At 40.1% G+C, this 26,325-nt stretch overlaps 1 protein-coding gene across 1 annotated transcript; it reads left to right on the top strand.

Annotated features, from left to right (window-relative positions):
• Positions 1-241: 241 nt before the first annotated feature.
• On the top strand, positions 242-26,325 carry LOC124706745 (serine/threonine-protein kinase TOR-like). Its single transcript, XM_047238413.1, is given in 60 exon segments — positions 242-351; positions 480-535; positions 1,130-1,468; positions 1,543-1,617; positions 2,429-2,601; positions 3,086-3,184; positions 3,425-3,584; positions 3,736-3,879; positions 3,955-4,127; positions 4,205-4,400; positions 4,470-4,610; positions 4,612-4,668; positions 6,165-6,317; positions 6,657-6,778; positions 6,882-6,981; positions 7,058-7,153; positions 7,322-7,452; positions 8,757-8,859; positions 8,942-9,124; positions 9,203-9,295; positions 9,396-9,410; positions 9,412-9,432; positions 10,052-10,153; positions 10,259-10,369; positions 11,709-11,871; positions 11,957-12,078; positions 12,198-12,250; positions 12,463-12,586; positions 12,661-12,843; positions 13,694-13,846; positions 13,916-14,068; positions 14,156-14,227; positions 14,324-14,458; positions 14,535-14,596; positions 14,827-14,924; positions 15,225-15,334; positions 15,412-15,585; positions 15,670-15,735; positions 17,355-17,423; positions 17,496-17,606; positions 17,693-17,833; positions 17,932-18,060; positions 18,155-18,320; positions 18,394-18,608; positions 18,930-19,136; positions 19,903-20,016; positions 20,093-20,284; positions 20,533-20,613; positions 20,802-20,876; positions 20,954-21,020; positions 21,478-21,638; positions 22,196-22,369; positions 22,466-22,594; positions 22,697-22,780; positions 22,860-22,921; positions 23,012-23,084; positions 23,240-23,374; positions 25,285-25,458; positions 25,542-25,807; positions 26,132-26,325. Coding segments are annotated over 60 exon segments (7,401 nt in total). The 5' UTR covers positions 242-305; the 3' UTR covers positions 26,151-26,325.

The following is a 26,325-nucleotide window of genomic DNA, read 5'->3' as shown; positions in this document are numbered from 1 at the left end:
CCATCTCCTCCTACTGTCCTGCTCGCCGCCGCCGCCTCCTCCCGCGCGGCGTCGCCTTACCACCTCGCCGAACGAGCACAGCCGCCCCACCCCGCGCAGGGCGCTCCCCGGCGGCCGGCGGCGTGGTGCTCCCTCGCTTCCCCCTGCTGCTCTAAAGCCCTGGCTCTCAGCCCCGTCTCCAGGATTCGATCCCCCGCGCCGCCCTACCCGCCTCTCCAGCCCTCCTCTACCCCCCCGTTTCCGCCCACCCCACCCCTCTCTTCTCGGCTTCCCGCCGCGGCGGCGGCTCTGGAGGCGCCGTCGACATGAAGCCCTCGCCGCACTTCCCGGAGATCGGGAAGAAGTCCAAAGGTACTCCTCCTTTCCCAAAGTATTGCTTCGCCCGCCCCCCCTCGCTCACCCTGACAGCTCGACCCCGATGTCGCCCGGGATTTCCTCTTCTGGGCGTGGCTAAAAATCAAGCTTCGTTTGGCTTGCAGATTTGGTCGCCAAGGACCACAGTTTCAACATCGCGGCCTACATATCGTCTGGAGCGGTTCGTTCCTCGCCTTCTCTTTGTTCAGATTGCGCGTTGCTGTTTGCGTAGTTAGGCTGCTTCTAGGGTTTCGGGCTGGGATGGATGAACAGTCATTAGGTCTTATATCGTCTTGCTGGAAGCTACCTGGATCAATTGTTTGCTGGTATTCATATTGATATACTGGGAATGGGGATTTACCTGATCGAGATATTTTGCTTATGTTAGTACTAGTGTATGGATTAACTTGATCATGGAATGGAATACTGCGTTGGTTTTATAGCTTCCCAATATGTATTTTGTTGAGTTGGTGTTTCGCCCGTCCACAAAGCTGTTGAGCTGTCAGATGTAGCATGAAGCCTAGGAACAAATATTGGTCATATGGTGAAAATACTGTGAAGTTAGTACTCCCCATATATGGTTCTCATGTTGATGGTAATGCAACATAGATGGCATTCCTAATTTGGCGCCTTTGGAGATTTCGAGGTTTGTGGGATTGTTAACCACAACACTCTGGTAGTTGACATTGTATATCCCTTATGTTGACTGGCCCTTATGTTCACATCGCAATTTACTTTTCTAGTTTGATAAGTTTTCTAGTCAACTCTCCAATAGGATGTTATTGCTGATGCCCTGCGGAAGCATGTTGAGGAGGAAGCTCGAGATCTCAGCGGTGAAGCTTTCCTACGGTTTATGGATCAGCTCTATGACCAGATATATGCTTTATTGCAAAGTACCGACGTTTCTGAGAATTTGCTGGCTCTTCGTGCTATCGATGCGTTGATTGATATGCCCTTCGGGGAAGGTGCCTCAAAGGTCTCTAAGTTCGCCAGTTTCTTGAGAAATGTGTTTGAAGTAAAGCGTGACCCCGAAATCCTAGTTCCAGCGAGCACAGTGCTTGGTCATTTAGCGAAAGCTGGGGGAGCAATGACTGCAGATGAAGTTGAGCGACAGGTAAGTTTTAATTGATTCCCTTTTTCTTGAATATATGATTTTCAGTTTGCTTAACAAGCAGTTCTTTCGTACAGATTAAAACTGCTTTAGGGTGGCTTGGTGGGGATCGAGTGGAGTACCGTCGCTTTGCAGCTGTTCTTATTCTCAAAGTAAGTCGAACTTGTCAGCTTCTGGTGGACACATTCCTCCATGCAATACTTCTCGTGAATATATTTTCCTTATTCTGAACTTGGTACCGTGTTGCATTTTAAATATTATTTACTTCAGTGGATATGGGTAAGTCATATGACTTCTTTGTTTCCCCCTTTGCTGATCAAATATCAATGGAGGATCTGGGCTCCTAAACCCTGCTCCATGGGCTTACAGTGAGTCTTTGTATGGGATGGTACAGTCGTGTAGAAGATTCACAAGTAACAAACTCAGCAATTACGTAACCTTAAGTTCGCTCTCAATAACTACTCTTAGGGGGATCTATGTGTGCTCCTTTTTGCATATCACGCAGCAGAATATCTATCTAGTTCTACATTTAGTGTATTCTGCATCTTTTGGACTGATATACTCTCAGTGTGACTGAGTTGGCTCACTGTTATCTGTGAGGTTGGGTGGTGGCTAGGGATGGCTGAAACTGACACCGTTTTAAACCTTTTGAGACTGGTTAGTTGAAGTAGTTCATTTTCGTTCGCAAATCTAATCTCCACTTCCAGTTTATCACAAAAAATGAACTAAGCTGAAACCAGCTATACCGTTTTTGCCCACCCCTAGTGGTGGCTCTCTCCTATTGCCCTGCAAGGTATCCAGGAAGGGAATCCATGTACCAGTACCACTAGTATTCTGGGGTGTTGTGCTCTAAATATTTGTTTATTATGTGATTGCATTAGTTTAACTTAATTCTATTTTATCTATCTAGATGTAGTACAATATGATTTGTATAAAATGTGTCCTTTTCCTCTATGTTTGTAGGAGATGGCTGAGAATGGTTCTACAACCTTTAATGTTCATGTTCCTGAATTTGTTGATGCTATATGGGTAGCACTGAGAGACCCCAAGCAAGCTGTACGCGAACGAGCAGTAGAAGCCTTGCGTGCTTGTCTTCATGTTATTGAGAAGCGGGAGACGCGGTGGCGCGTACAGTGGTAAACATATGCATTTGGTTACGTACAAATCGCGCGCGGTCAGGCGTCAGCAACCTATTTATGGTAGTTTGTTAGGGCTTTTTTTCAAGAAAACGCAATGACATTGCGTTTCTTTTCATTGAATAGAAGAAGAAAACAGCCCTCCTAAGAGGTCGGAATAATGTCCAAAGCACATCCTGCTCATTTTTTTAGCAAATCACTTTTCATGTATTTCTAGGATACCAATTTGCAATGTGACTAAACTGCATGTGGGGCCTTGGTCTCTTGAGCCGAGGACTCAACCAATTTGCAATGTGACTAACTCTGATTCGTTTGTGTACCACACTACCACTGATTTCAGTATGCGTACAATTGTATCTTTGCTCTGTATTTGTAGCAAATAGTAGTCAATCACTAGTTGCGACTAACTGGCATGTCGGTACCCTCTATATGAGCTAATAACACTTCCATTTTATCTATCTTATTACTTTTGTTTCATGACCAGGTATTACCGCATGTGTGAAGCAGCGCAAGTTGGACTTGGCAAAAATGCTTCTGTTCATAGCATTCATGGCTCGTTATTGGCTGTTGGAGAATTGTTGAGGTAACTTAAAGTTCAGTTTGCAGTGATTTTCCCTACAAGTTCGTTATTCATATGCTGCAAATTGTTCTCTTGGCTGTTTGCTCGTGTACCATTTTCGCATTCCTTCTACTATGGAACACATTCTAACTCTTGTCATTTATGAAATTTGATATAGCAAAACAGCATCAACCATTTTTTTCTTGTGGCAGCAATACACTGTTTCCCATATTCTAATTCTATTGTTGCACGAAAATATTGCAGGAATACTGGGGAATTTATGATGTCTAGGTACAGAGAAGTGGCTGATATAGTCCTCACGTACTTAAAACACCGGGATCAGCTTGTTCGTCGTAGTATAACATCTCTTCTTCCTCGAATTGCGCACTTCCTGCGAGACAGATTTGTGACCAACTACCTAAAGGTTTTCTAGCTACAACAATTATTGAACTAAACCATTTTGTATTCTTTTGCACCTTATATGTTTCCATTTCTTAGATCATGCTTTTTTATTTACTTGAAGTTGTAATATAAAGATAGAGCAATAGCTTGACATATGTTGTTTTCGTTCCCAGATATGCATGGAGCATATCCTGTTCGTTCTAAAAACCCCAGATGAGCGTGCTAGTGGGTTTGTTGCTCTTGGAGAGATGGCTGGTGCTTTGGGTGCAGAACTTGTCCCCAGTTTGCCCTCAATTACCCCACTTTTGCATGAAGCGGTATGCTTCAGAACCCATTTTATACTATGGTGTTCACTTTATCTTTATTTTCCTTAATGGCGTTTCTGTTTGCAGATTGCTCCTCGCAAAGGACGGCCATCTCTTGAAGCTATTACTTGTGTTGGAAGCTTTGCAAAAGCTATGGGTGTTGCAATGGAACGGCATATTCGTGGTGGATTGCTAGATGCAATGTTTTCTGCCGGCCTTTCTGATAAACTTGTAGATGCACTTGAGTCTATAAGTACTAGGTACTGTTTCTTGATTTGAATTCTCTTGCTTTATTATGTCGTTGGCATGAAAGCGTCAACTTCCCTGTTTCCTGCAGCATCCCGTCTCTACTGCCAACAATACAGGAGCGCTTGTTGGATTGTATATCTCAAGCACTTCCAAAGTCATCCACAAGGCCTGGTGCTACTGTTAATCGGGCAACCAGATCCAGCAGTATGCAGCAGTTTGTGGATTCTAGTGGTCCAGTCCTTGTCCAACTTGCTCTGCGTACTCTAGCAAACTTCAACTTTAAGGTTCGAAATGGTCCACATAGCTTTGTGATTGTCATCATCTTCGGGCTTTAAATTATGCAGTGGTTTCAGGGTCATGAGCTCCTGGAATTGGCAAGAGAGAGTGTCATCCTTTATCTGGAAGACGAGGATAGCAGTACCCGAAAAGCTGCTGCGATATGCTGTTGCAGATTAGTCGCACACTCTCTTTCTGCTTCATCTACTACACAGTTGCAGTTCAAATCGGTCAAATCGTATGGGAGGAGCTAAGCGCCGTCGCCTTGTAGAAGAGGTCTGTCTCAAACTTCATCATGTGCTCAATAATTCTGTGACATGCGTATGTGAGCTATCCTGCTCGACGCTTATTACTACTTACTAGAGACACCTACTATAACATGTCTTTTTGGGAATAGCTGAGGTAAACACTTTGAAATGAGGTATTATTAGCTGAAATAACTGAAGCAACCATATTGTTTTTGACACAGTTAAGCCGAAATTAATCAGTCCATTAAGGAATTTCTTAATTTTGTACTGTCCAGTTTGAAAAACATAAGTTGACAAGGTAATATTGTTATGAAGAACCGTATAAAAGATAGCTAATAATACTACGGGGTTATTATATGAGAGTGTTGAGCAAGGCATATGATGAGGTTCTTTACCAACCACACTATAGATGTTGACATGTTTTCTTAGAGGGACAACGGACAGGTACTCAATAGTTTACTACTTTGAAGCAACATTGATTGACATATGGTTGCTGAACGCTTAGCTCCTCCCATACGATTTTATTAGCTATCTTTTAATACTGCCTGAGTTAAGTTTCATGTGGAACAGTAGAATTTAAAAACAATGGTTTGGAATCAAATTTTGTATGAGAAAAGGATAAGAAAAATTGTAGAAGGGTAGAGGAGGTAGTTCGCATCATACTATCTGGTACATTTGGAGTTAAGATATTTATGCCTGTCAACATAGTTCATGATTGTTTAAGTTGCCCCAATACACGATATGGGTGTGATGTTTCTGGTATTTCCAGAAACATGGTTAAGTGGATAGGACGATGCACTGGGTATCTTCTATGGAGAAAAGGGAAATACACCACGTAGGCAACGTATGAGGATCAGAAGAGCAGCAGACTTGGTACTACAGTGACATCAGGATGGAGAGCCTCTACTCACCATTCCCATAACAAGTCACAATGTACTTAGTAACAGGTTACTGTCTTTGCTAACAGTTCACCAAATGTACTTAGCTACTGCCTACTAAACAACAGCAAATTAATAGGCTAGGCAATCATTAAATTTACAAGATAACCACAAGGAAATCATTGGACTGGCAACCTAAATTAACCAGAGATTAAAGCTCGCCTAACTAGATGAGGCAGTGGGCTCATAGGGTGGATTTGAGCGGTTGCATCAAACTCGGGAGAGCAGGAGGTGGCATAATGGCTGGTGGCGCAATGGCTGATGGCGGTGAAGGTGCTAAGTGCATCTGATGCTGATGGAGGCAAGGGGTGAGTTTGTTGGGCTGATCCAGAATGATTTGACCTACACACAGAAAGGACCTGGAAACAGGAGGGTTGTCATCAACCGACTAGCTGTGCGATAGTCGATCATGCTTAAATCTGATCTTTGACAGTTGACACATTATTTTTTTCAAACTTGGACTTGGTTCCTGGAAGTTGCACACTTTATATTCTTATGCCATAGGCACTGTTATAAGAACTCCTCTGATATATTTTCTTTGACATAATATAATCATGTTGACGTTCCTGTATGTATGCCTCTGCAGATAGTGGAGAAACTTCTTATTGCTGCCGTTGCTGATGCTGATGTTGGTGTTAGGAGTTCAGTCTTCAAGGCTCTGTATCGAAATCCAACTTTTGATGACTTCTTGGCTCAAGCTGACATCCTGACTTCAATTTTTGTTGCCTTAAACGATGAGGTACGCTATATAGCATGTTTATCAATTATCATATAGAGTGGGCTATTGGATGCTTATAGATATGTTACCAGATGCTTTCACCGCATTTAGTTGTAAAAGTATTGTTTTGGAACAGGGCCCTTAGGAAAGTAGTGTTTTAGTACAACATCTTTGCAAGGAAAAAAAGGAATAGTCCTTGGCTATTATCCATGCTTGGAAATTCGAACCCAGAAGTTTGTTGTTCTCTTTGCACTCTTCCAGTTCATGTTCCCTTTATGTAGTTGTTGGTAGAAAGTACTTTTCTGAACATTATGTCCCCTTGCTATCATTGACAATTCTCTTCTTCTTTTCCATGATTAGGAGTATGGTGTAAGAGAACTGGCAATATTAGTAGCAGGCAGATTGTCTGAAAAAAATCCTGCATATGTACTGCCTGCCCTTCGTCGCTATCTTATACAGTTGCTCACTTATCTTGATCAAAGGTTTGGGGCACTAAAATTCTTGTGCTAATGATCAGTGCTGGTTTCAAATTCATATTGTGTTACTCCAACATCATGCTTCTAAAAGATCTTATGTTGTCTGCAGTATGGATAGCAAATGCAGAGAGGAAAGTGCTAGATTATTGGGCTGCTTAATTAGGAGCTGTCCACGGCTAATACTTCCTTATATTGCTCCAATCCACAAGGTTAGTAAGAATTGAGATCATTGCTAGTGTTTCTTGTGCTAGTATTATATCCTTGTTCCATGTTGTTTTCTTTCAGGCGCTGGTGGCTAGGCTTTGTGAAGGAACAGGACCAACGGCCAACATTGTGCTTGCTGCAGGAGTACTTGCAACTGTTGGAGAACTGGCCAAAGTGGTATATCTTTCTCTATCATGTGATGTTTATTTCATGTAGCGGGTCCAATCAGGACTTTTCTGAAAGTAGAGGTGTAGGGGGTAAATTGGACTTTCTCTTGATGTTTATGGTTGATTTTCTTGAAATTTGCATGATTTGACTTGTGATAGTTTATGCTTTGCATGATAGGGTGGTTTTGCAATGAGGCAATATCTTCCGGAGCTAATGCCTCTGGTTGTGGATTCTCTTTTGGATGGAGGTGCTGTGAGTAAAAGGGAAGTTGCAGTAGCAACCCTTGGACAAGTTATTCAAAGCACAGGGTACATGCGTTTTTCTTCTCTCATCTCTTCACATATTGAGTGCACATTTTTTGTTCTCTCATCTCTGTACCTACTGAGTGCATGCATCGATTTTACAACAGGGCTTCAATTCTATATCCCGTAGCTGTAGTTCTTTTTGGTTTCTCTCTTCTCGCTTTGATAGTTTTGGGGTTTGGCTGGCTTAGTTTTTTTTTGTTTGGCTAGCTTCATCTAACTTTTGTGCCATCTTGGCGTTGTCCTTCTTTTTGAAGTTATCTTTCTAATGCAAAACATACACATTTGGGCACGCTTTTGAGAAAAAAAATCGCTGTCAAATTGATCTGTCTGCCAGTGAAAGTTTGTTATCTCTTTGTTTTTCTTATTAGTGTTAGCATATTGAGCATTATTTCCTACTCCAAACTTGAGGTTTAGAGAAAAGTAAATGTGAGTATTCACAGTATTTTGTTGACAATAGAGTATAGTGCAACAGTTCAAGAGTCATATGCCAAATGGGGAACCACCTCTTCTTTAGCAGCCTCATTACTGCACCTTAGCACATTTCGAAATATCAGAACTTTGTATTTTTTAACATTCCCCTAGTATCGCTGGAAACACGAATTTAGCAGAGCTAAGCTTGTTGTCCTTTAGATTTAAGGAGTGTAGAGCCCTTCTCGATAGCTGGGTTGTTTCTGTTTCTTAACTCTGTAAATATCTTGATGTATATTCCCCTCTCCTCTTGTAAATATTTTCCCTATTATGTGATAAAATATATACTACCAAGGCCTTCCCTACATATTTTTTTTGGTAAAATAGAAGTCATAGGCCAATCCTAAGATTAATGGGCTCATTGGCCAAGCCGTTCTATAAACATTTCATGGCCAATCCTAGGTTTGAGTCTTTGAGAGTCTTCCTTTCTTAATATTTCACTTTCTTGGGTGGTATCTTATCCTTTGTGTTTGGAACAGTTACATGTTTCATTTCCTGCCTTGCCAGCACAAATGGCTCTCGAGTCTTTACCCTTGATAATAGTCTAATAGGTAAAAAAAGTTAGACCGCAGGGTCCCTGTGGCCTTTTAAATTAAGAAGAAACAACCAAGGCGCACACCATGCGGAGCACATGGCTTGAATGTGGGTGGTGGGCTTCACGCACACCTGGGCGCATGCCACGAGCCAACATGTCGCCGCCCAGTCACTAATGTGCAAAATAGCTGCATTATTACGTCGAACTACTTGTTTCCATATATGCAGACTTTTTTTTACTACACATGTATTGATGTGGCTTGGTCATCTCTTATATTCTCTGATTTTACATGGATGGCCATCAGCTATGTTATTGCTCCGTATAACGAGTATCCCCCATTGCTTGGCTTATTGTTGAAGTTGCTAAATGGTGAATTGGAATGGTCGACTAGACTGGAAGTGCTGAAGGTATTTATTTGATTGATGCTTTGCTGTTTCATGAAACTTTATGCAATGCCCTTGTCAAGAAATAATGCAATATGTTTTCCAGGTTTTGGGGATTATGGGCGCGTTGGATCCTCATGCACATAAGCGTAATCAACATAATTTACCTGGTCAGCATAGAGAGGTTCTGCGGCCAACAATTGAGACTGCACAGCATATTGTTTCCATGGAAGAAATACCTACTGATTTCTGGCCATCTTTTTCGGCATCTGAAGACTACTATTCAACAGTATGATTTTATGTTACTTTTATTGGAAAGGTGAACGCTCCTGTGTTAGCCCCTTTAACCTTAATCCTCAATTGCTAGGTTGCAATTAGTTCTCTCATGCGAATTCTTCGAGATCCTTCCCTTGCAAGTTACCATCAGATGGTTGTTGGCTCCCTTATCTTTGTTTTTAAGGTAATATTTCTATTTTAAACATTTTTTTCCTTCAACTATATAATTTTTGCAGGACCACTTTAATATTTCTTTGTTTTCTCTGTGATACATTTGGATCTAGTCAATGGGCCTTGGCTAGTGTTCTTTATTTACCAAAGGTGAGAGAGTCAATCTCCTCAATTGTACATCGTCCTGTCCTATGCATTTATAGTAGTCATGTTTCATTTGACTCTATTCGCATTTCACCACAATATAATCCAGATGTGATCCACTGTCTGTAACTGACTGCAATGCTCATGCATGAAACATTCTAGCTGATACCCAGGGCATGACCTTGAGTTGTTTTAGCTTTCTAACTGATACATGTTACTTCTGGAATTGCGACTGATCTGGGTCAACAACCAGTTTGTTGCATTAACTGAAGTCCTTTTCATGAAACCAATTCATGATTTATGTGACAGGGTTGTTTTGAGTTTAAATTGCTGGAGAACCTTTTTTTTTTATCTCATGAAAACGTTGCACCTATGAAGTTTCACCAAACAGTCAGTTGTTTTTTCCAAGAATATCTGTGATCTCCATTTATCTAAAATCTTGGTTCCCCTTGGTTTAGTGAATCATGATCACAAGTTAAGCCCCCGTAGTTCCAAGCTTTCAAATACATTAGGGTTGGATATAAGGCAAACAATTTGGCACATGTATGTCTTTGTGGGAAAAGAGAGTAAGGTGCTACAAGGTACACGAAGAAATGTCTGAAATACTTCCTCTTTTGATTGGAAGGTTCTTCCTGAGTTATTCCGTGCTGTTCGTATGTGCGAGGATGGTGGTTTGAAAGAGTTCATAACCTGGAAACTCGGGACATTAGTATCAATTGTTCGGCAGGTAAGATGGTCCTTCTAGTGTTGCCCTTTTGGTTCATTCCATTTTTCGAATGTTCTTTCTGTTGCAGTTGTTATCCAGCTTACTGATCAAATTTTCCTATTTCAGCACATTCGGAAGTATTTACAGGACATGCTCTCTCTCGTCTCCGAATTATGGACTTCCTCATTCAGCTTGCCTGCACCAAAGCGGACCATACAGGGTCCGCAGGGTTCTCCAGTAATAATACTTGAATTTCTCTGTTATCTGTTGTTACTTTCTGTTGGCAGTATAATACTGCTGTGCACCTGCAGTTTCTAACTTTCCTATATGGGGCATACCGACATGTTTGCATGGGTTAGAAAAGAGAGAGAGATCAGTAAACTGCAAATGTATTATCAATCTTACCTTAGGCTTGATGCTCAACTTCAGTTATCCCACTTATTTTAATCGCCAAATGGTTGGTATGTTGATAATTGTATTCCATGCCTAGTATCATCTTTTGTCGCCACATGCTTCTGTGATGTGAGTTTGAGAATGGAGGGTTCGGGGTTTAGAAAATTACATAGAGACAGAATACTCCTTTTCACAGATGATGCTAGCGTGTTCTGTGGAGAGAAACTGAAAGAGTTGTTTCATTCCTTGTGCAAACTCTGAGCTGATATTGTACATGAGAGCTTAACGAAATAAGATGAGTGTTTCCAATTTTCCATATATCTTACTGACAATAACTATAAGAGTGCAAAGTTGGTGCCAAGATAGCCGTCGCAGTCCCTCTCCCTACTCTCACCCACACATCTCAAAATTATTATCTCAACTGGTAATAATTGAATTTTCAGACATTTCTAGATAATATTTGACACTTCCCAACACCACGTATTTCTGGGCAGGTAGCAACTAGTGTAGTCGCTTCGGAGATGCTAGAAAAAACTATGTTGAGTTCCTAAAAGTTGAAGTTGAATTGTTAAGTTTCTAAAAGTTATAGTTGGTAGTATTAATAAAACATATCAGGTAATAAGACAGCAAATTACATATTAATCTGCTAGATAATAACATGTAGAATTGCTAGCGAATGAAGGTAGGGCTATTCTTGTTACGACGAAGTATGCTGCCATCAAGTAATATGTATCCCCTTCATTCGAAAATGATGGCATTCTAGTCATCTATTTATGCTCAACAATACATGCCTTTTTACACTTTGAAGGAGAATATTTGACAGTATTTCCTACTATACCCCTGTCACCATAAAGTTTCATGGTTTCCCAATCCACACCAAATACCATTGCGTAACTATCCACTGAAGTTGATAGTTATTAATTCCTATGAAATCCAGGATTGTGAGTTCTGTCTAGTTAGCTTGTCTTGCTGAACTGCTGACAATGATCAGTTGCACCCAAACTGATTCTTTGGCTGGGCGAGGGACTATGTTTTCAGACCATGTCTGTGAGAAGTCCAGTTTAAATGATATAATTTTAATGTATTCCTATAACTATGTCACGACCCACCGAAAATTGTTGAGTAATAGTTTTGTGATTCTGCTGTTTTCATGATTTTTGCAATTACCATCTTGCCTCTCCAGGTTCTACATCTTGTCGAGCAGCTATGCTTAGCATTGAATGATGAGTTCAGGGTGTATTTACTCCATATTTTACCAAGTTGTATTCAAGTCTTGGGTGATGCTGAACGCTGCAATGATTATTACTATGTTCCTGACATATTGCACACACTTGAAGTGTTTGGCGGTATGTATCCATTTCTTATTTTCATGTCCTTAATATATGTTTGGTGAAACTTTAACATATGTTAACTTCAATGGCACCTTTGTAGGAAATTTGGATGAGCACATGCATTTGGTTGCTCCAGTGCTTGTTCGTTTATTTAAAGTGGAGCTAGTTGATATTAGACGGCATGCCATTGTCACTTTGACTAAGCTTATACCAAAGGTGCAGGTGGGTTGACATTCTGATCCAGTTTGATGTATCATATGATTTGCACCAAAATGATCTAAGTTAAAGAAGCTTCTGTACTTCTGTATTGCACTTCATGCATCTTGATATATCTTGTCCAGGTTGGTACTCATGTATCAGCGTTAGTGCATCATCTGAAGCTCGTCTTGGATGGGTAAGGCTTATGGTTAGAAATAACTTATTATTTATAGCGCATTGTTGGTTTCTTGAGATTTTGTTATAAGTTGCTGTTTTCATAGCATATTTATGATCATCATCTTATTTCTGCTTTTTTTTTTAACTGAATTCTACTTTTATCAATTTAATACTTTTTGTTTTGTGCATCACTTTTCTTAATTTGGGTGTTATTTCCCCTCCCATGAGTAGAAACAACGATGATTTACGGAAAGATGCTGCAGAGGCGCTCTGCTCGCTCGCACATGCTCTCGGAGAGGAATTTACAATTTTCATACCATCGATTCGTAAACTTCTTGTGAAGCACCATTTGCGGGTACTCCTATTTTGATTTTATCCATGTACCCTTTTGATGTCGTGGCTTAATTCTTCATATTTTACTTGTTACAGTACAGAAAATGGGATGAGATTGAAAATCGACTACTCAGGCGAGCGCCGCTCATCTCCGATAACTTGTCAGTACAAAAGTATACACAGTGTCCACCTGATGTCATTAGTGACCCTCTTGAGGACTTTGACGGTGTTCCTTCGGAGGAATCTGATGAAACACAGCGGCAACCAAGAAGTCATCAAGTAACGTCCTTTGTTGTTTCAAATGAAATGTTATAGATTTCCCTGTATTCTGCTTCTAACTAATTGAGTTTTGAGACACCAGAGCTCACTCTTGCCCTCGAAATCTTTCGACTGTGTTCAAAACTGTTATCACAATTAAGAGGACCTTGGTTTTTGTTAAAATCGTGAAGTACTATTTGTTCAGTGTTCTTAAGTAGGAACTGCAACAACCATATATACGCACCCACTTAAATATTCACGGTGGTCACACATATCAATGCAACTAACCTGCATATGCACTTAAAGGTGATGTGACCACTTTGCTGACCATTTTCTGTTATATAGAAAAAAAACACTGTAATCTATGTCGAGATGATGCTCATATTCTTCCTATACTGTGCCTTTGCTGAGATGGATGCTCATATTCTCATCAAAATATCAGGTGTCCTTCCCAATCTCTTTCAGTTTTTCCTTCCCAACATTTATTTATGAGAGATTCTGGTAAATTGTGAGAAAAAATAAAGATCACCAATGCTATTTTGTGTTACTACTCAATTCCTGTACCCACAGCTAAAACCACTTACGTTTTGAATCGGTTGGAGTGTTTGTTGGAAGGATTTTGGGATGCTTGTTTTACATAGTTATTCTTGATTAAAGCAACTTTGAACCTCGTGAGAGTTTTCTATTCCGAGGGCTGTGTTGCTTGCTATGTAGCAGGCTGCCATCTGTGTGTTTCTCTCTTCTTTCGCTGTTTGTAGCCACTGGGTAGCAGATTATTGTAATTTATTGTTTCGCTTCTCTTGTAAAATATGATTAAGGTAACCCCTCTAGTTTCTTGCTTATACTTAATTTAGAGTTTTGGCTGCTGCAGGTCAACGATGTTCGCTTGAGAAGTGCTGGCGAGGCTTCCCAGAGAAGTACTAGAGAAGATTGGGCTGAATGGATGAGGCACTTCAGTATTGCGCTTCTTAAAGAGTCACCATCTCCAGCTCTACGCACCTGCGCAAGACTAGCACAGCTCCAGGTGAAGCCGTTGTAGCTCTTTATAATGTGTTAGTCATGCTGTGAAGTATTTTCTGACATAAATGTCCAGCCTTCTGTTGGACGCGAGTTGTTTGCTGCGGGTTTTGCAAGTTGCTGGGCCCAAATGACTGAATCATCACAAGAGCAACTAGTGAGAAGTCTCAAGACAGCATTCTCATCTCAAAATATACCTCCAGAAATTCTTGCAACGCTGCTGAACTTGGTAATTATGCTCTTAAGATTATTTTTTACAAAATTCACCATTTGTTTGTAATGTTTTCTTTTATTAATTGTTTGCTCCTGTAAATAGGCTGAGTTTATGGAACACGACGAGAAGCCTCTTCCGATTGATACTAGGCTACTTGGTGCGCTTGCTGAGAAGGTTAGCTTTTTTATTGCTGTTTCTGCGTCTTTGGCAAATTTTGGCGATCTTCATGACCGTGTGTTTTTATTGAAACTTCTGAACTATCCTTTTCAGTGTCGAGCATATGCAAAAGCCCTCCATTATAAAGAAATGGAATTTGAAGCTGTATGTTCCAAGAAGATGGGTGCAAATCCTGTTACGGTGGTTGAATCCCTTATTCATATTAACAATCAACTACACCAGCATGAGGTTTGTTCTTGTGTCACATGAGAGGATAAAAGAGTTATCTGTCTATAGTTTTAAATCCCTTTTGTTATTTATACAGGCAGCTATTGGAATATTGACTTACTCGCAAGAGCATCTAGAAGTTCAGTTGAAGGAATCCTGGTATATTCCCTGTTACGATGACACCTATGATCCATTGCTGCTTTATTTAGTTGGACAAAGGATTCCTTCTTTCACATATTTTATGATCCCTATCTGGCATTTGTATCTACTGCATTGTAACTAATGGCTCGTAATGATAACATGGATGAGAACTTCGCCGAAATACGATTATCATTTGTGATGCTTCAAGCTTCTTGTTTTATAATCTGTTTATATTTTGTGCAATGTAGGTATGAGAAATTGCACCGATGGGATGAGGCTCTAAGGGCATATACCATGAAGTCATCTCAAGCGTCTGGCCCATTGCAAAACTTAGATGCTACATTGGGTAGGGCCATTACTTCTTTTTTTGTTGCATAGTATACTCCATTCGCAAAGCTTGTCACTTACCAATCATGAGAAATATTTTCCCTGAATATTAAAGTATCCAGAACCCCGACTTGAGCATCTTGTTAATTAGCTAATCGTGGAAGCCATTTTGGTCATTTCTGTGCAAAGCATGATTGTGTGGTGTTTAAAAAACGCAAAGAAAAAATCACGTATAGTTATTTTGCCTTTTAATTTGTATAGAAATCTTTCTTTAGTATGTTATACGGATGTAGCTAACTGAAAATCATGCTTATGTTAGGGCGGATGAGGTGCCTAGCATCCTTGGCTCGTTGGGAAGATTTAAGCACATTATGCAGGGAGCAATGGACCGGTTCAGAACCATCTGCTCGTCTGGAAATGGCTCCAATGGTTGTGGATATTTCTTATATCTGTTTATAGGTAACTTGTAACATGTAAATTCATATTTTTTTTTTTTGTTTCTATAGGCTGCAAATGCTGCCTGGCATATGGGTGAGTGGGACCAGATGTCTGAATATGTTTCTCGTCTGGATGATGGGGACGAAAACAAGCTCCGCTTGTTGGGTAATACAACCGCTAGTGGTGATGGAAGCAGTAATGGTGCTTTCTTTAGGGCTGTTCTTTCAGTTCGTTGCAAAAAGGTAGAGTATTTTCCTGTTTTGAACTCTGATTATATTCTTTAAAAATTTGATCATATTTTGCGAAATTTTGTGTTCTGTTTACAGTATGAAGAAGCCCGTGTATATGTTGAGAGAGCTCGGCGTTGTTTGGCAACTGAACTTGCTGCATTGGTATGACATAGACATTATATACTCTTTCGTTATGATTTAAACGATTTAAATTTTGTCTGAATTTCCTTTCCATTATGTTATTCATTTTTTGAGAATATGTCCAACTTGGGTTAGCAAGCCTATTGTATGCAAGGGAGCCTGAAATCATGCTCTTACGTAGTTCCACTGTGTTGCTACATGTTGCTTCTGCCCTGTCTTCTGCTGTGTCTACTTGTCTTCATGCCTGCGAGCGGGCCACCCGTCTTGGCACAGAGTTCACCTTGGGTCCATTAGTCATGTCTAGTTCATTGTTCATTTGTTCTACATCTGCATTGGTCAAAAGCACTGATTTTGCTTCTTTTTGTCCATTGGTGAATGGAGAGTTGATCATCAAAATTTGGGTAGGCTAGTTTTACCCTTTCATAGCTGGGCAAAGGAACTGTACATCTAAACATACCCAAAGCTGATGTTCTCTGTCCCTAATGACAATAGCTATGTAATGGATTTACAGTAGACTCAATGAAATACTGTATAAAAACCCTAGGCATGTATATCAGGGCTGCATACGCCAAAGAAAATGTAAGACCTGAAGGTGCATCATTTGGTACCTTGAAGGGCCCAAAATGGAACTTTCGAATATAGTAGCACTCCCTCCGTTTTTATATATAAGGCCACTAAGTATTCCGAGCCAAAACTTTGATTAACAATTTGATCGATAAAAAATAAGTTATATAACACCAAAAACATATCGTTGGAAACATCTTTATGAATCCAATGATGTACTTTTGGTGACATATAAGTATAACTCATATTATGTTGGTCAAAGCTCCACTTTGAAATGTGTGGTGGCCTTATATATATAAACGGAGGGAGTAAGAGATTGTATGTTGCATTGCCTAAGATCAGGCATTGATTTGGGAATCAGAGGAAATTACTGTACGCTGGACAGATGCATGATAACAGGGGTTAAATTTGCTAGTGGATACAAATTATACCATTAAATTATCATACACAGTTCAAATAGGGAGTGCATTGCTTAGTCTGTTTCGATTTGTTCTGTGGTTGTGGTACTCAAATGGTATTCACTGTTTGGGTGATCGCAGCAATTCTGAACTTTGAAGTTCAAAACAGTAAACCCTGCTTGTATTTTGTTCAAAGTTGAGCTAAATGCCGTTGGCCACACTAATTTTACGCCCATTCCAAGCAGCGCCTCACCTTACATCTTAAAGTGGACGTATGGCTAAGACTAGTAGTATCTGTAGCAATCAGAGAGAAACTTTTGGAACTCGTACATTCAATAAAATACAAGGATATAGTATAGACGCAATAACCAGTCTTTATACTTACTGCAGTGAATTATTGTTAGCACTTAGAATGCGCTTTCTGCTCTCAGATGTGTATCTAATTCTGTTCAAGAATTTAATTGTTTTACATACCTTAGTGCCGTGTTTTTCTACATGAAAGTAAAGGGGGATATTTTGGTCGTTTTGACCAAAAATTTGTGGGAGGCTTTCTTGTGATGAACTGTCTGCACTTTAATAGGTTTATTAACCGTGTTTTCCATCAAAAAGGCTTATAAACTGTTTGCAAATTCCTTTGCCCTTCAGTATACCAATAATTATCTGTTGCTCATTTGTTAGGTACTTGAGAGTTATGAGCGTGCTTATAATAACATGGTGCGGGTTCAGCAGCTTTCAGAACTGGAAGAGGTATTCTAATTTTGGTTTTATGCTCTGAAGAAAGTTAGTCACTGTTTTACTAACAAAAGGTGTGTGATTCAGGTGATTGATTACTGTACTCTTCCTATGGAAAGTCCAATTGCTGATGGGCGAAGGGAACTTATCCGTAATATGTGGAACGAGCGCATTAAAGGAACAAAACGGAATGTCGAGGTCATATGATTTCTTTGCTAATGAATGCTGTGTTGTATAGCCTGCATGATTCTTGTTCTCCATATTGACTTCAGAAAATTCCTCAGGTGTGGCAAGCCCTACTTGCTGTTAGAGAGTTGGTTCTTCCTCCTAATGAAGACAGAGATACCTGGATAAAATTTGCGAAACTTTGCTGGAAGAGTGGACGTATTAGTCAGGCTAAATCTACTTTAATCAAACTCTTACAGGTGAAAATAGTACTAATTGACTCAATGTTAATCAGGGTGTTCCTGTTTAACTTCGCAATCCTCCTTATAAAGCAAATAATTTCTTCTAACACATGCAGTTTGATCCGGAATCTTCTCCTGAATTGACACTGTATCATGGGCATCCTCAAGTAGTCCTGGCTTACCTGAAGTACCAGTATGCTGTTGGAGACGAGCTTAAACGAAAGGACGCATTTTCTAGGCTACAGGTAACTTTGTTTTGTCCTTTTACTCTGACAATACATCGCAGCGCCCATATATTCATATGTTCATACTGATGCACCCTTGTTTTCGGTGGGATAGGATTTGTCTATGCAGATTGGTACTGCCACAAATACTTACTCTGGAATGTTAGTAAGTCAAGGTGCTGTATCTAATGCTGAAGTACCACTTATTGCTCGTGTCTATTTGACACTTGCTAGCTGGAAGAGAGCACTGTCTCCCGGGTTAGATGATGATGCCATTCAAGGTCTGAAAAACAGTTTTTTCACTCATTCTTCGCCTTTCTTTAATTTCCAATAATTCTGAATATTTTTTGCCAGAAATATTGGTTTCATACAAAAATGCCACACTAAGTGCCAAGGAGTGGGGCAAGGCATGGCACTCTTGGGCTTTGTTTAACACTGAAGTCATGTCCCGATATACTCTGAGAGGCCGTCCAGATTTAGCTGGAAAATATGTTGTTGCAGCAGTAACTGGATATTTCTACTCTATTGCGTGTGCATCTACAACTAAAGGTGTCGATGATAGCTTACAGGTAAAACTACATTTTCTACTATTTTTTGTTCTGCAAAGTAGATTTTGAGCAAAGACTTTATATAATATCTAATCCCATCGCATTTCTGAATGCTTTTTAACGCCCTTCCTAGTGTCAGACTGGCAAAAGTTCAATATCTGGTCTGTTAGTCATTTTCACACTATATTTACAAGTCTAGAAAGGTGATCTATTAAATTAGTCTTCTACATCTCCTTGGTAGCATGAGAAAATACTATTGTACTACAAGATTACTGAATACAAAATAGTTTTCCACAATACCTGGCTTCTTGAATACTATATTTCAATGATTATCTTTTGTAGGATATTCTCCGTCTCTTGACTCTTTGGTTCAACCATGGGGCTACCTCAGAGGTTCAAATGGCATTGGAGAATGGCTTTTCACTTGTGAAGATTGAAATGTGGTTGGTTGTGCTGCCCCAGATAATTGCAAGGATTCATTCAAATAATAGAATAGTTAGAGAACTGATACAGGAATTGCTAGTTCGAATTGGAAAGGGGCATCCACAGGTTTGCATTTTTCTTTGCCTGAGAAACTATGCTTATGATTCTTATGCATTGCTATAGTGAATCCTAGAATCCCAGTTGCTGCTTTAAGAGCCAACTGACAAAACGACCTGTCTTCCTATCCAATGATCTAAAGAAACAAGTATTTTTTTTAATGAAATGGAGTTATAGTAGAGGAAAGAACAAGGAGGAGGCCTGCCAGGCACTAGCACAGTCACATTGTTTTAAAAAACTACCAAGACTCAAGTAAATGGTTTGCTCCATGAAATAAATCCTGCTTCATTGGGTCAAGCTCTAGCGGGCGACTAGCCACCAGCACACCCTAGACTGAGTGATGCTTGGTTCTTGTTGTATCACTCATTTTTAGTTCCATCCATGCTCACCGCAAGTCCGCAAGTTTTGCTGACTTCTTAAATTTAAACTATGCTTCCTTTGCTTTTCCTGATATTTTGAACAGAGTTATAGTGGAGGATAATTGGAATAATGTTCTAAATGGGAAGAGAGATTTCAAAATTAATATATAAGCCTTGTTGTTTGACAATCTTGTTTGTCTTACCGTACTACTTTTTTTCTAGTGTAGGTTTGTTATTTCATGCTTTACTTCTGCTCAGGAAACCTATGTACCAGAATACTGGTGCTCAGTAGCCATACTGACCAGTATGGCTGGTAACTGTCCAGTATCCAATCGAAAGTTAGACCCTGTTTTTGTGAACCTGTGTTGGGATAATTCTTATTTTAACTTTGGCCACTCCTTTGACATTTCAACCAGGCATTGATGTATCCTCTTTTGGTTGCTTGCAAATCAATAAGTATATTAAGGCAACGCGCAGCACAGGAGGTTGTTGATAAGATCCGGCAGCATAGTGGAGGCCTTGTTGATCAGGTTAGCACCATAACCTTCTAAGCTTCTGTGAAGACACATAGCACTCCTGACTCTGTTGATGTTTGTTGCTCTCTAGGCACAGCTCGTTTCAAAGGAACTGATACGAGTTGCCATTTTGTGGCATGAGATGTGGCACGAAGCTCTTGAGGAAGCTAGCAGGATGTACTTTGGTGAGCACAATATCGATGGAATGCTTGCAGTACTTGAGCCATTGCATGCAATGCTTGAGAAGGGGGCTGAGACAATAAAGGAGAATACTTTCATTCAGGTAGCGTCTTCGCCAAAACTTTACTCCAGTCCCCATCAAAGTATATCTTAGCATAAATCCATTTCTCTTGCCTAATGTTTGAGCTACTTTTCATGAGAGATTTCATTTATCCTTACATCATGGTCTATTTTGAACAGTAGATCATTTGGTGCCTTGACCTCATTGAATTAGCAAAGCCTAGTATTGGTTTTGACTTTGAATTTGTTTTGTTAAATGTTTGATAGTTTAAGTTATGAAAACTTATCCAGGCTTATGGACATGAATTACTTGAAGCTCATGAATGCTGCTTAAAATATCGTGCTACTGGGGAGGATGCTGAGCTAACCAAGGTATATATAAGAGTGTCAATACACCAACTTTTGTACTACTCCCTCCGGTTCAAAATAATTGCCCAAAAATGGATGTATCCAGAAATGTTTTAGTGTGTAGATACATCTACTTTTGGGCAATTATTTTGAACCGGACGGATTATTGTTTTTCATTGAGTAGTGCTGAGGATGACTTCTGTGTTCTGTAGGCATGGGATTTGTATTACCATGTTTTCAGAAGAATCGACAAACAACTCCCAAGTCTTACAACTCTTGATTTGCATGTAAGCATGTTATATTATGTTTGTCCTGCAGTTTGTTTCGTTTAGCTCCCTGATTGATCATGTGATGTTTCTTTCAGTCTGTTTCACCTGAGCTTCTCAAATGTCGAAAGTTGGAGCTGGCTGTACCAGGAACTTATTCCGCAGGTACTCAACCAGGGTTATACCATTTGTTGTAGTTATCTAGTTCTTTCAGTAACTCTTACTCTTCACTTTTGCCTTGCTGGCTCTACAAAAATCTAAAAACTCTCAATTGTGGGATGGATTATCTGTAGCATGCATGGGCTATCAGTACCAACATTTTGATTATCCACTACTTTATCTTATATTCTGTGTCATCAACACCCCTTATTTGTATATATTGGGTCTCTGCTGGAACCATGCAATACATGATTTGTATATGTTAAGTGATGGCAACAATAAAGCATTTTGTTTAGATTCTCTAAACAAATGTATCTTTTTTTTGTTCAAATTAGATTTTTGACATTGTGAATCAAGCTTTGGTTCCAGATTCACCCCTTGAACTATCGAGTATTTTGTACATCAATTGATTGTTATATATCGACTTAGAATTCTGACATTACGAATTGAACTTCTCTTCCAGATTCACCACTTGTGACTATCGAGTATTTTGTTCCACAATTGATTGTTATAACATCCAAACAAAGACCGAGGAAACTGACAATTCATGGAAGTGATGGCAATGATTATGCATTCTTGCTTAAAGGTCATGAAGATTTAAGGCAAGATGAACGTGTTATGCAGGTTTGTATTTGGATTACAAGTTCTTTTTTGCACTGTTTTGGCTGGTCCATGTAGCAATAGGGCACGGAGTAGCAAGCATATCTTTACATCTTGTGCCCATAAATAGTTTTGTCCTACACATTCATCTGAGGCCAGCTCTTTCTTTTGCCTGCGCCCTTGTGGTTTATCATCTGACAGAGAACAATTCCTTATCATTATGACTCTTTGTTCCATATCTGATCTGAAATAGGCATCTTGGGAAATACCATTAATCCAAAACAATAACTTTTCTCATGCCCATGACTAATAAACTAGCCTGATCTTACATAGTGATACACAGGTTAAATTTGGATGAACAATTGCTTAGTGAATTAACTGTTCTTTGAAGCCCTGATGGTAAAGTATTGTAGAGAAGCTGGAGCCTATCTGTAGTATTCAAACAATCAACACTTGGGGCATAATCTGTTAGTATGGTGTCCTCATAAGCTACACAGAAACGACCTTAGATATTTGAAGCTACCATTTTCTTGTGTAATTCAATTTTTTTATTTATCTAATTAGCTTTCCCCTTCATTTAGCTTTTTGGTCTGGTGAATACTCTCCTGGAGAACTCTAGGAAAACATCAGAGAAAGATTTGTCAATCCAAAGATATGCTGTTATTCCTTTGTCTCCTAACAGTGGATTAATTGGATGGGTTCCAAATTGTGACACGCTTCATGCTCTGATCCGTGAATACAGAGATGCAAGGAAGGTTAGTCTGCCTCAGTAGTTGGTTCCCTTTTGAAAGAAGACAAACATGCTCTACTTTAGTCATCTGGCAATTAATTTTCCTATTTTTCTTGTCCAGATTTTCTTAAATCAGGAGCACAGACTTATGTTAGCGTTTGCACCCGATTATGACCACTTGCCCCTCATCGCGAAGGTGGAAGTATTTCAGCATGCCCTGCAGAACACCGAAGGAAATGACCTTGCAAAGGTACTATGCTGTCTCTTGTCTCTGTGCGTTATAAAATAGAGCATGTCAATTTTGATGCCTTCTTTAGAATATGTTTAATCTGCTTCAACAAAATTGTGATAGGTTCTCTGGCTGAAAAGTCGAACTTCTGAAATATGGCTAGAGCGGCGTACAAATTATACAAGAAGCCTGGCTGTTATGAGCATGGTATGAGTTACTGCTATAAAATGTTATGCATATGAGATGCTCCTTTCAACTTAAGATGCTGAAAAGGTAATTTTTCCAGGCTGGCTATTTGCTTGGTTTAGGAGATCGGCATCCAAGCAATCTTATGTTAGATCGCTATAGGTATGTCTACGAAGCTATTGAAGTAGCCTTACCTACTGTGAATTTGTCATTGTTGTCTTGAATTCTAATAAAATGATTTTCTTGCTTCAGCGGGAAAATTTTACATATTGATTTTGGTGATTGCTTTGAGGCATCAATGAATCGAGAAAAGTTCCCTGAAAAAGTAAGTGGGCTGTGTTCTGGGCTTTATCCCTTGCAAATTACCTGTTAACTTGATGCTATAGTTTTGTTCAGTCTTGTCTTGTATTGTAAGACTGTTGTTGAATTCACGACTTTTTTTTTTGTTATGGAACTTACTTTTTTTTATGTATGGTGTAGGTACCATTCCGTTTGACTAGAATGCTCGTGAAAGCTATGGAAGTTAGTGGTATTGAGGGTACTTTCAGAACAACTTGTGAAAATGTGATGCAAGTTCTTCGAACAAACAAGCACAGCGTCATGGCTATGATGGAGGTAAGTAATTCAATTCTTGTATAGTACATAGCAACTTGCCTGACCAATATTGTACATTTGAAAATAGATTGCAGAAATAAATTTTCACTTGTTTAGACCCTAAGCTGGCCCCAAGTCCACATTTTGTCCTAAAACTTAAAACCATCTAAAATAAACCCTGAACTTCCAAACAGTTCACTTTGCCCCCTTACCTGATTTTAGAAGGGTTTTCATCATATGGGGCGCCGAAGTGTCAAATACTACGTCTATCCATAAATAGACGTCTGAGATTTTGTCTAAATCTGGATATATCAAGCCGCTATTTGGCGTCTAGATACATCCTGATTTAGACAAACCTCAGACATCTATTTATAGACGGAGGGAGTAATTCTTTTTAGCGTATGATCTTATTTTATTTACTCCCTCCGATCCGAAAAAAGTGTCCGATGGTTAGTGTAATTACGTTTTACAATTAAACCCTTATATAATCAGAAAAAGACCCTGTGGATTGTCTGCTCAGGGAAGATGCCAGAAACCCGTCGATATGCGCTCAGATCGGGAGGAGACTGGGTTAGGGACTCAGGGTGGCTCTCCATCGCCGGCCAGGCACTTGGGCTGCCACCAGTATCCGGCAGCAGGTTGAAGGACGGCGTGGATCGTGGAGCGTGGGGATAATCGAAGGACGGAGACGCGGCCATGCGAGCTCGATGGAGTGCCGCGCGGGATGCACGCGCAGGTCGGCGAGCAAGCCCGGCGCCGACGCGGTTCAAGTGGGGCGCCTCCACCGGCGTGGTTCATGTGGGGCGCCGCCGCCGGCGCTATTGTGAGGGTTTGGTTGGGTGGAGGAGAAAGGAGCACGATGGAGTGGTCTGCTTGCGTTCCGGGAAGTTTGACCAAGAGGATAAGGTGGAGTGCGGGTTAAGATACAAACAAATGCAAGGATGCTTCTGCAAAATATCCCTTCCGACTCTTTTTTAGGACCGGAGGGAGTATTAATCACACAAAATACGTCAGGTGGAAAAACACATAAGTAAATACTACAACAAAGATCCCTGATAAAACAAAAGTTACATCAAGGTATTTCGAAACAGGGTGGTTGTTTGGGTTTGTTTCTTGGGTATTTAATTATTTTGGTTTTCTGAAATTAACAACCAAATTGACGTACGAATTAATGGAAACTAAAAGTTCGGTTAACTGAAGATTTCAGTTCAGTTTCTGATTCGACAAAATGAACCAACAAGATTAAGAAATGAGAGAAGTGAATGTGGTATCGCAGAACCATGATCTCTGCCATGGAGGAAGCAGGACCGGAAGACTACACAAAAGAATGATGCAGGAGAACCACTAGCAAAAAATACTTCACGCCATCGCAGCCACCACCGCTAAACTAGGTCAAAGCATCAAGAATTGTGGATCCATGAGACAGAAATACTGCTGTTTGCCACTTGGCTGAAATACTAGCATCGTTTTCGTGGTCCAAACTGCATAGAAACAAAGGGCCATACTAACAGAGATTCATCATGTGCAATGTGTATCTGGTTAGCATTTTGGGAACTGAGAACACTCAAGGAAGTCAATTGCAAGTCTGCCATAGGCCCTTGGGAGGAAGTCGGTTCACTTATTTCACGCACATTCTGTAGAGAAAGTTCACGAAATGATAATACCCGTGGATTAGGCGAGGACTTGAAGCTTTTGCCTGGGCAAAGCAAAATGCACATGCACATGCACATGTCTAGCTAGGTGGATCGTTGCTGCTTAAAGGCAAACACCCCCGTGTTCCTGGCAGCTGCCAAGTGTCGCTGGGTGCTAGATCAGCCCATGGCCACTTATTTTTTCATAGCCTATCCTGCTCTGTTATGCTTCATCTTGTACCTAACCAGTATGTTTTGTGATATTTATTGCTATACAATCTCTAATCTATATTTATTCAGGCATTTGTACATGACCCGCTAATCAATTGGCGGTTGTTCAATTTCAATGAAGTTCCTCAAGTTTCAAACCATGGAAATGCCCATACTCATACAGTGGTGAGTAGCGAAGAAGCTGCTCCTAATGAAGAGCTCATGCAACCTCCTCGTGGAGCCCGTGAGAAGGAACTGCAACAGGTTTCCTCCTTTTCTCATGCTTGCTTGTATTATAGTTTCTTGACCACATCCCCATAGTGGTGACCGTTATGTTGTCCATGCAGGCGGTCAATCAACTCGGTGACGCTAATGAAGTTTTAAATGAGCGTGCTGTAGCTGTCATGTCTCGGATGAGTCACAAGCTAACAGGGCGTGACTTTTCTTCTGGGTCAGCAATAGCAGGAGCTGGCAGCTCCATCCAACATGGTAGTGAACATTTAGCCTCGGTAGATGCTCGGGAGGTAGAACCTGGATTATCTGTGAAGGTTCAGGTTCAGAAGCTTATACTTCAAGCGACTTCTCATGAAAATTTGTGTCAGAACTATGTCGGGTATGTATTGTTATTTTACCATTGATAATCTTAGGCATGGATGTTATGCTCATAGGATAATATACACCTACTATTGAGATAGTGCACTTCATAAACATTACAGAGAATTTGCATTACACTATAATATGTTAGAATGTTAAAAATAAAAAATCAGAAATATCATAACCATGTGTGCAAACAAGACAAGGTTATTATAATAGGTGCATAAGAACGGACCTAAGATTATATTTGTATGGTCATTTAGTTTTAGCAACTTTGTTAGTTGACCATTGAATTTTGCCACCGCTCACTGTTACTTTGCTTGTTTCATATTCTGTTTGACAGGTGGTGTCCCTTTTGGTGAGCTCTGCTAACCAAATCTCATGTACATACTGTAAATACCGTGTACATAGGTAGTAGGCATGTTGTATCGTCTTCTTATTTTGGATGAATGTGGTATATCCTGTATCCTAACGTGTGCAGTGCTGTAAGTAATCACATATGTTAATAGAACCAATTATTGGCCCTATTTTCCCCTA

Source organism: Lolium rigidum, chromosome 4, assembly GCF_022539505.1.
Source record: "Lolium rigidum isolate FL_2022 chromosome 4, APGP_CSIRO_Lrig_0.1, whole genome shotgun sequence".
Classification (NCBI taxonomy): domain Eukaryota; kingdom Viridiplantae; phylum Streptophyta; class Magnoliopsida; order Poales; family Poaceae; genus Lolium; species Lolium rigidum.
Note: the sequence above shows the minus strand (reverse complement) of the source record. Positions and strands in the feature narration are given on the sequence as shown.